The sequence below is a fragment of the Cajanus cajan genome, chromosome 1 (genome assembly GCF_000230855.2).
Source record: "Cajanus cajan strain Asha chromosome 1, NIPB_CcT2T_4, whole genome shotgun sequence".
In the NCBI taxonomy this organism is placed as follows: Eukaryota; Viridiplantae; Streptophyta; class Magnoliopsida; order Fabales; family Fabaceae; genus Cajanus; species Cajanus cajan.
The window spans coordinates 1,926,680-1,937,222 of NC_138517.1; the positions used below are offsets into that span (position 1 = coordinate 1,926,680).

Genomic DNA, 10,543 nt, shown 5'->3' on the forward strand with positions numbered 1-10,543 from the left:
ATAAAAATAACATAAATAAATAAACATAAAAGTTTATAAAATTAAAGAGATAAAGTTTTCATTCCCCTTACCTTACTAAAGATGTAAAATTGCTCTAAAGATTGATAAACCGAAACAGTGTGCCACAATTTTTTTCTCCTCACGTTTTTTTTTCTTAGTCTGTTCTTTCTCTTCTCTCTTTGATGCTCTCTCTCTTTCCCCGTTTCTGAATGTTCAATCTTCGCTGCTATTTATAGGCATCTCGTGCTCTTGGATATGATATCATTTGCTGATGTCATGTGATAATATCTTACCTATCATCAAATTGATTTATTACTGCAACTCTTATCTTCTCGACCAAATTGATTTATTACCCTTATCTTCTACGATTGATTTTACTGCAACACTTATCCACTGCGTCAAATTGACTGACTAAGCTTTCATTTAAATTGACTAACTAAGATATAACTAAGTTTCCTATCTTGTAACTAAGTTTCTTACGTTCACTAAGTTTCTTGCGGCAAATCCCATGATTCATTATTGCAACATCAAATCCCGTGGCTTTATATTTTGAAATTTACTGTAACTCATTACAGGATTAAGGATTTCTAGTCTTAACATATTTATTTATATAGATATATATAGCCGAAGCTAATATCAATCAGCACTCCGGTTTATATATATATATATAAAATTAATATAATTACTTGCAAACAGTTAAAAATTTTAACAATTATATATATATAATAATACGCATATATAAAAATAATAAAATTGGATAACAAGTATTTATATTATAAAGTAATAAAATATCCACCCTTATCTATTTTTAAATGTGATGAAAATAAAATTTAAAACTATTATTCTAAAAATAAAATAATAATAATAAAATTCAAAATATTCTGTTAGGATTTATTTAAAATCATTATTCTAGTAATAACAAGAAAATTTCATAATATTCTATTAGAGTTTAGGAATATTACAACCATGCCTTCCTAGCCGCAACCAACATGCAAGAAGTGTTCTTTCCAATGAGGGCATGGTTAGGGGCAATAATAATGGTAATCTTAGTTTCAATGTGAGGCGACTTTTCTTTGGAGGAAGATAACTTTAAGTACATAATATATGATTTTAAATCGTAGTGGGTTGGGTTGTATTATAAAAAATCGAGGAGGGTCAAGTCGTGTATACTTGTTGTACTAGTAGTTGTAAGGGTTACTTTAGGACATGATGGTTGATTTAGTTAGGTTTTTTTTTTTTTTTTTGCGTTAAAATAATGTTTAGCAATGTCAATTTGGTACTTTTAGATTTATCATGTAATTTTAGTCTCTTAAAGTAATTTTGATCCCTTCATTTTTAATTTAGCAACTTCTTTAAAGTATTGTAATTGTGTGATTTTAGTATCTAAAATATTATAAGGCTTAAATATGTTTTTAATCTCTATAAAATAAATAATTTTGATTTTAATCATTGTAAAAAAATTTCTTTATTTTTTCGTCTTTCTAAAATTTATAAACATTATTTTTTTTCTTTGTAAAATGAGTAAATTTTGAACATAATCCCTATAAAATATTTTTCTTTTATTTTCATTTCTCTAAAATCTAAACTCATTATTTTTAGTCCCTAATAATCAATTTAAGGTAGATAAATAATATTAATTTTAAATACCTATAAAATTCTTTATAGATGTTAAATATTAATATGATATCAGTAATGGTTATAAATAACATAAGATGATTACTTCACTTTTTAATAAATAAAAGAGTAATTAAAAACGATCGCATAAAAAATAGGGACTAAAAATAATAGTTTCAATTTTATAGTGATGAAAAACAAAGAAAAAATTTTATAGAGACCAAACCAAAATTTGCTAATTTTATAGGGACTAAAAACATATTTAAGCCATATTACAATAATACACATTTTTACCTATTTAAATTACATATATTAGTAATTTTAATAAATATAATTTCTCTGTTCTCTATTATAAGAAAAAATAAATAAATAAATTTCACACATACTAAGAAGATTATTTATCTATATTAAATTTTACTAATTTCATAAATATTTTTCTTAATCCTTGTTATTATTGTCAAACAAAATAATTCAATTGAAAGGTCATGCATTAAAGAAGATGAGTATCTTAGAAAGAGTATTATCATTAAATGAAATAAAGGAAGTTGAAATTTGCTTATATTTAAGAATAAAAAAATTATTTTTCTTTGTTTATAATAGAAAACAAATGAAATATCATTTAATGCATAAATAAAAATTATAATGTATGTAACTTAAATGCATTAAAATTGTAAAATTACGATACTTGTATAACTAAAATTATACAATTGCAATACTTAAGAAATTAAAATTTGGGGAATCAAAATTTCATAATAAAGATACTTGAGGGACCAAAATTGCTCAATTAGAATTTAGACCAAAATCTCACATCTAATATTTATAGGATAAAAATGTAATTAAGCTTATATATAATTTAGCATAAGTTTTTAATTTCTTAAAAAAATTCAGGTAAATTCTAATTAATCATTTCATACTTTTAGCTTTTACTATTAAAGACATTAATTTATTGATGTCATGATGACAACATCAAGTGTCATTAGTAAAAATGGCATCATAATGATAACATCATTATATGTCACATCAATATAATTAATGTCATATCAATAATAATTCATCATCCAATGTTATCAAAATTAAAATGGTGATAGAATTCAACTCAGTCAAAGTATTGAGTTAATGGATCACTGGTTGAATCACTTGATCACTAGTTGAATTACATGAACAAATATTTTTAGAACTGTAAGTAGATCGAGTTTAGATGAATCTATTATCCGTTTCAATCAAAATTTAATAAGTCTAGTTGAATCAAATTTATGTATTTTTATTACGAAATTCAACTCAATTCAATTAAGAATAAATTAGATTAGATTTGGTTAATTAGGTCAATATAATTAAATTTATTTTTTCTAAAAATTTAAATATTTCAAAATAAACTTGAATCATTTGATATCTTACTAAAAATGCAATACTATCAACTCATAAAATAAACAATGATAAAAACTAATTAAATTTCATAATAAATTTGTTGGTTTATTAAATTTTAAAAACTTAAACAACTAACATTAATATAAAATAAATTTTAAAACAAACATATTGTATTACTACAATATTATCACTAGCTTGTATCATAATATTATCTTTTAGTATTGTTGAGCATCACTAACAATAAATTGTAGATGATAATCATGATCATCATCATCATAAAAAAATGCATAACCTATTATCTAACTCATGGTTTCAAATTTTTATTAGATCGGATCGAATATGACCTAAATTTTAAAAAAAATCCAAATCAAATTTATTAGGTTGATTTAGATCAATTTAAATTTACAAATTATCCATATCTACTTACACCATTGAGTATTATACATAAATTTTATATTAAAATATGGAAAAATAACTTTTTCCATTAGTATAACAATAATTTAACTTGGTGTAGGGATATGTTGTTCTCCAAATAACTTAAGGAATTGAGATTAATTCTTGTCGAGTGCAAGAGTACTATATTTTATTTTCTAAATTCCTTCTGTTTTAATTATTTCTTGTTCAGCTGAGTTACTAGTTGCCAGTTGCTATCATCAAAAATACAAATATACAAATTGTCCGATTATACTAAATATTACACAAGGGTCACTTTTGAAATGCACATTATATATTAAATAACATTATGATAAACACTTTTGAACTTTGGTCACTTCTAAAATGCACATATATATAAGATCACGGTATTTAATATAGGCCAACAATTTATATCCATGTATTATTTGATCAAAAAATACCAAAATATTTCCAGGGTATGTGAGCTAAAATACCTAAAAAGTGAGGAACACAATAAAAACCTCTTAAAAAAACGGTTTTATTTTATTTTTCATGCATGACTTGAAAGTCAAAACGCTCACCAATATTAATTTTCAGAGACGTAAGTTACAAAATTTACATACTAACGAAGCTTCAGGTTTTTTGAAGTCCACTGTAACACTGACTGAGGAAAAGTGAGAGGAAACAAGCCTAAGAAACCTTAAATTAATGTCTACAACAAACATATATTGATATTGCCTACTAAGACGTCTAGGATGCTTGGATCCCATATGTAGGATTATACATATTGAAGCAAGATAAGCCCCAGCTTTTGCCCTCCTGCACTTGCCTCTGGACTCTTTGTATGATGTGTTTAAAGGTAATACTCCATCTCTGTATCCATACCATCTTGCTAGTTGCGGCTCTTACATTTTTCCATGGCTCTTGGTGCTGCAAGAATCAGACTTAGGTAAGTTCACCAATAAATTTGGATCTACTAATGATTAACCTCAGTAAAAGAGCATGCTAAAATGTGAACGCTCATCAATATTGAAAGTATAAAACCTTCAAGAGATGATAGACATTTCCATCATTTTTAAGAAAAATATAGTAAGATGAAATAGTAGTTCAAGAAAGTGTACTCATATTGGAAGAAAGATTTGCAGCTAGAATCCATCAATTCCATGAATAGTTCAACAATACATTATGCAAGACCATAAGTATGGTTGGTATTTTTATCTTATCAGAATTAAAATTTTATTTCGATAACATACACAATAAAGAATTTTATTAGATGTTAAAGTATATTACCGATGTAAAACTTTAACTTTAATAGAAAAATAACACCAACAATATTGATATTAGATTAAATATGTTTTTAGTCCCTCCTATTTAAAGTAAATTTATTTTTAGTATCTTAAGTTTAAAACTATTATTTTTAGTTCCTATAATTTTCAAAAATCTTATTTTAATCCTTTAAGCTATCAATAATATATCTAAAACTAACAGATTGAAACAATTATACATCATCAACTAGGTTAATGTGATGTTTTCACTTACAAGGACATTACTAAGTAAATTTCATGCTACAGTATTTGACAAGCTCCCTAATAAAATTTGAGTATAAGAATTAAAATAAGATTTTTTAAAATTACAGGAACTAAAATAACTAATTTTAAATTTAAAAGACTAAAAGCATATTTAAGCATTAATAGTATTATATCTAAGTTTTTTGTCTATACTTTACACATAATATTAGATTTGTCTATTGATTTGTGCAAATTCACATATAATTAATTGGCTTCACACAATTGTTGGCTCTTTAGTTAAGTAATTCAGAGCAGGACAGCTAGTGGAATGCAATTGGGTTATACCATCAAGCAAGTATTCTGTCTTGAGATTTGAGTATAAGATGTTTGATGACTGAAGAGTTTTTCAATGCAACAAGATATAAAAGAAAGCACATTGTTGTATGTGTCAGCCTCACCTAGTCCAATTGCTTCAGAACTTTTCATTATCCTCAACCTCTTGCAAGAGTTAGTGAACATTCTAAAACAATAACAAGAAGAACAAATCAGAATTATATACTCATCAAATTGCCCTTTGTTGATTCTGATATTTGAGAATATCATAGTTTAACAAATTGGCAGCAGAGTTGTACTTTTCAATAAATTACTAAACACCAAATCAGAAATCAAATTAGAAGATCCACAACATAATATGCACTCACTCCCATGGAACATCACCAACTAGCATCCAATCACCATCCTTGTCTTCATAGGTGAGCACATATTCTGAACCATGAAGGAGATCCATCAATCTACTTTCACTCAACTTATCTCGACCACAAACTCCATGAGAACCACATTGACCTGCACATTGAAAAAAACATAATCAGAATCTGTAACATAAAGAACATTTTGTTGGTAAAGAATTAGTTGACCTATTCATAGCACTCCAAATTCCCCAGCTCATGGAACCAACCAGCCTGAGCCTGTGACATTTGAAGACTTAGGATCCTGATTTAATCATCCACATAGATCTAAAAGGATGCCAGTTCTGATCAGGATAAGTTCTTTATATTTCTCTCATCAAAATCAAATGAAGAGAATAATTGGTATAACCAAAGAATATTATTGAAAGCTATGAACAAGTCAGAGAGTCAGAACTAACAAGTAAAAATTTGATTACAATTTGCTAGTAAAGGAAAACAAAACTCACTGATTGTAAAACAACTAAACATCTTTTCCAGTGCTGAAGACAGTTCCATGTAATTGCAAAAGTTTTTGAGGTCCACTTTCCTCAAGTATGGAGCACCATCCATGCTAACTTTCACATAAAGGCATCCAGACTTGGCTTCTGCATCATCATCATTCTTTTGTGGCTGAGTGGCCATTGAGTTCTTCCTGAAAGAACGGATTGGCGGCCATCCCACAACTTGCTCCCTGATTCACAAAACACAAAATTACACTAAAAATAAGGGTGTGTACAAGGAGCCACAATTGAAATAACCATCTATGCATAGATCAGTGATTATATCTTCAAAACAAAACGAATTCTTATTCAAATACTAAGGTGTACAAGGGAAATACAAAATAGCAAAAGAACACAAGCAGGCAGATAGAAAAAAGTTTCACCATGAAAATCGAATTTTAGTTATATAGAACACTGAACAATCTGGAGAGTTCAATCCAAAATCATACACAAAAACAAACAACACATAACCAAGATGAGAAGAAAATTTACAGAAACACCAAGCCAACCGTTAGATGATGCCTAGCAAAAAAATACCGTTAGATGATGATTAAGATAGAAAGAATGTCCCCTAAATCACATAGACAAGAGTTAACATCTTCCCAAACACCAGAGGCTAACATGAGAACACAATTAGCAACAAGAAGAGTTAAAGAACTCAAATCCTCATGTTGATAGATTTTATTCTCCCTTCTTCTCAATTTCAATTTCAACCAAATGTTTTTTCATGGAAGTCACACATAAAAACTCCTCCTTGTATCTGAATTATCCCATTTTCTTGCTGCTTCCAACATTTTATTTTATTAACATACACACATAAGTGAGAAATCTATAAACAGGACAGAACATCAACAACAAAAAGTGGAAAAATATTTTGACAAATAAAAACATATATGGAAGTGTGCTGAGGCTAAAGAAAGGTGATGCTACCTTGCAGCAGGAGCAGATATCTGAGGCTTCTTCTCATTCAATGGCTTTGGAGACTGAGGAACTTTATCTTTCACAACAGAAGTTTGTTGGTTGGAACACTCAGCCTTGGCAGCACTAACACCAGTTCCAGCACCCCTTGGAGAGAACAAGACAGTATCTTTACCCAACCCCACCTCAGATCCACCACTCCCAGAGAGAAGCCACTTCCCAGGACCCCCATCAATGGTGTCTGAGAAACCCCTCTTGGCCCCAGACACCAAACTCTTGACCATGCCTAAAGGGTGCAAATTTTTGTCTTCCAAACCCTCATCTCTCTCTGGTGACTCAGAACCTGGCAAGCCAAGCCTCAGCTCAGTAGCCTTGAGGTTCAAGCCACCACTAGTCCTCTTAGAAAACTTGTCACAATCTTTCATTGCAGGAACCTCTGATAAGCCTACATAATCTTGCTCCAATGGCACAGACATCAAACTTCAGCTCACAATACTTCTACAGTTTCACTTATTCTCAGAAATGGAAAAGAATGGAGAGAGGGGGAAACAGAAATTGAGGATGAAGAATCAGAATTTAACTTGAGAGTGGGAAATAAAAATATAAAAAATTGATTTTTTAAGTTTTGACATGTAAAAAAAAAAATTATAATCTAATTCAATCTTACATACTTATAATGTTGAAGTGAGATTTTCATCACATTTTTTTCACGGCGAAAACAAATTATCTCAGCCATTTAATAATTATTAGAATGAATTGTGATATTATTTAAAAATAAATAAATTAATGTCTAATTAAAATTTATAAGATGAAAATTCTTCCTACTAAAATATATTATTTTCACTTTATTATTAGCAGATATTGAATGTAAAAAAAATATTTTAAAAAAACTTTTACGAGGTTTATGTGTTCAGTTTGTTTCTGTATAACCTGGTAAATAAATCGGCTAAACGACCATTGTGGTGCACTTTTAGAAACAATATATCAAAATGGGGCTGTTTTCAAACATTTTACATTTTTGGGGCTGTTTTATTGGGTGTCGCTATGGCCCATAGCGACACCAATGACACGTGGCTTTTTTTTTTTTTGGCTTGGTTGGGCTGGATCAGTGTCGCTATAGGCTGGCTCACCACAGCTGACGGGCTTAAAAAAATTATGTAGCCCATAGCGACACTAAGTAAAGAAAAAATAAAAAAATAACGAAAATAATAATAATGTAAAATAAACATAATAAACTGATCTATTTATTATATAATTATAAAAAGAAAATTAAGTTTTATAAAAAAGTAATTTTAAAATAAATAATATGTATTTTTTTAAAACTGGCGCTATGGGCCATAGCGCCGGAGTGGAGCTATGGGCCATAGCGCCCCAATTTTTATTTTTATTTTTTGTTTTTAAATTATTTTTTACATTATATTACTTATATTTTTAAATTTACAATTTTTTCTTATTCCAATCCTTTTTTACTCTTTTATCCCTTATTTTTTTATAAATTTCTAAACAAATATTATATTTTAAAAATATTAGATATATTTTTTAAACTGGCGCGGAGTGGAGCTATGGGTCATAGCGCCCCAATTTTTATTTTTATTTTTTTGTTTTTAAATTATTTTTTACATTATATTACTTATATTTTTAAATTTACAATTTTTTCTTATTTCAATCCTTTTTTACCCTTTTATCCGTTATTTTTTCATAAATTTCTAAACAAATATTATATTTAAAAAATATTAGATATATTTTTTAAACTGGCGCTTTGGGCCATAGCACCCCTTAGTGCCACGTGTCAGCGTGTCATTGGTCACGCCTGCGGTGAAACTGACACGTGGCACCCAGTAGATGGTGAATTTCTGAGGCGCCATGGGAGGCACTATGGGCCATAGCGCCCCAGTTTTATATTTATTTTTTTCGTTTTTAATTTTATTTCACAATATATTACCTCATTTTTAAAATTTAATTTTTTAAAAATTTCAATTATTTTTTGCTTTTTTATCAGACATTTTTATAAAAATTATTTATCATATTTTATATTTATAAAATATTAAATATAGTTTTACACAGGTGCTAGGTGCTATGGGTCATCGCGCCTCACAGGCGCTATGGGCCATAGCGCCCCAGTTTTATATATATATATTTTTTTCGTTTTTAATTTTATTTCACAATATATTACCTCATTTTTAAAATTTAATTTTTTAAAAATTTCAATTCTTTTTTACTTTTTTATCAGACATTTTTATAAAAATTATTTATCATATTTTATATTTATAAAATATTAAATACAGTTTTACACAGGCGCTATGGGCCATAGCGCCTCACTTCCGCTATGGGCCATAGCGCCCCAATTTTTTAATTTAATTATTATTTTATACTTTAATTATTATTTGTTAACAAAATTTATTTTTTGTTTTTCTTATATTACGTTATCTTTATTCCTTTTTTCTTCACATAATCTTTTGTATTTTTAAATTTATAATAATATATTTCTTATATTATTTATATAAGTGTGTTGTTGTAGGCTATAGCGACCTCATTTTTAGCCGAATTGAGTCGCTATAGCCTATAGCGACTCCTTGAAGGTCTCCACCAGCTACAGCAACTCTACTAATATGGCGTTCATGACTTGTATTCAGACCCAAAATTACCACGTGTCACGGGTGTCGCTATGACCCATAGCGACACCCTATAAAACAGCCCCAAAGATGTAAAATGCTTCAAAACAACCCCAGTTTAATATATAGTTTATAAAACTACTCTACTGCCAAATAAATCTCTATGCATTCTGTTAAACATGTAGTAATGGAGTTGTGTGTAGTGTAACAAAATAAAAAATAATAAATTGGGAATATTGGTGTGAGATTGTGAATACATTACTATGCAAAAGAGAATATGGAACTGTTTGGCTGTTTTCTTTATTCTTTAAATTAAAATTCCTTTGAAGAATGTGCTTTTTCAGGTTTTATAAATCGTGTGAATCTTTTTGTGGGAGACCACTCCGACAAACCCCAGAAAGTCTCTGCCATACTTTACCGTTTCATTATTTTTTTTTGGGGGAATTAATTTCATTGTCATTCATAACTTTTATAAAAAATTAAATATTCCGTGTTTTAGGTTTGGATAATTTATTTAAGTGTAACAGTTTAAATTAGTGTTACAGTATCATAAAATTATCATGAAAGAATGAGTGATAAATAAATTATAGTTTTATATTCAAAATATAAAACATTATTTTAAGATTTTGTAATATATAAAGCTTAGTTACATGAATTGATATAAGATGGAATGATTCACATGATTAACTTTTTATTAACTCTTTTATTACAATAATTTTGAAATGATCCTGTTATTGATAAATTGGTTTTTAATTATTTTATTATTATTTTAGTATTATCTTAAAATTTATCATTTGAAAATTAATAACTTTATATGTTTACTATTGTTGAAGTTTTAAATTATAATGCATATAAAATAGAAAAGAGTGTGTATAATGTCTAACAAATAGAAGATATTTTGTGTAATT

General features: G+C 28.0%; 1 protein-coding gene across 1 annotated transcript; it reads right to left on the reverse strand.

Annotated features, from left to right (window-relative positions):
- Nucleotides 1-3,896: 3,896 nt before the first annotated feature.
- PAP2 (phytochrome-associated protein 2) lies at nucleotides 3,897-7,598 on the reverse strand. The gene is made up of 5 exons (XM_020362251.3): nucleotides 7,036-7,598; nucleotides 6,073-6,296; nucleotides 5,582-5,723; nucleotides 5,339-5,400; nucleotides 3,897-4,302 (listed from the first exon to the last, which is right to left on the reverse strand). Exons 1-5 carry the CDS (start codon nucleotides 7,497-7,499, stop codon nucleotides 4,265-4,267), a joined length of 930 nt encoding a protein of 309 aa, XP_020217840.1. The 5' UTR covers nucleotides 7,500-7,598; the 3' UTR covers nucleotides 3,897-4,264.
- Between the last annotated feature and the right edge of the window lie 2,945 nt (nucleotides 7,599-10,543).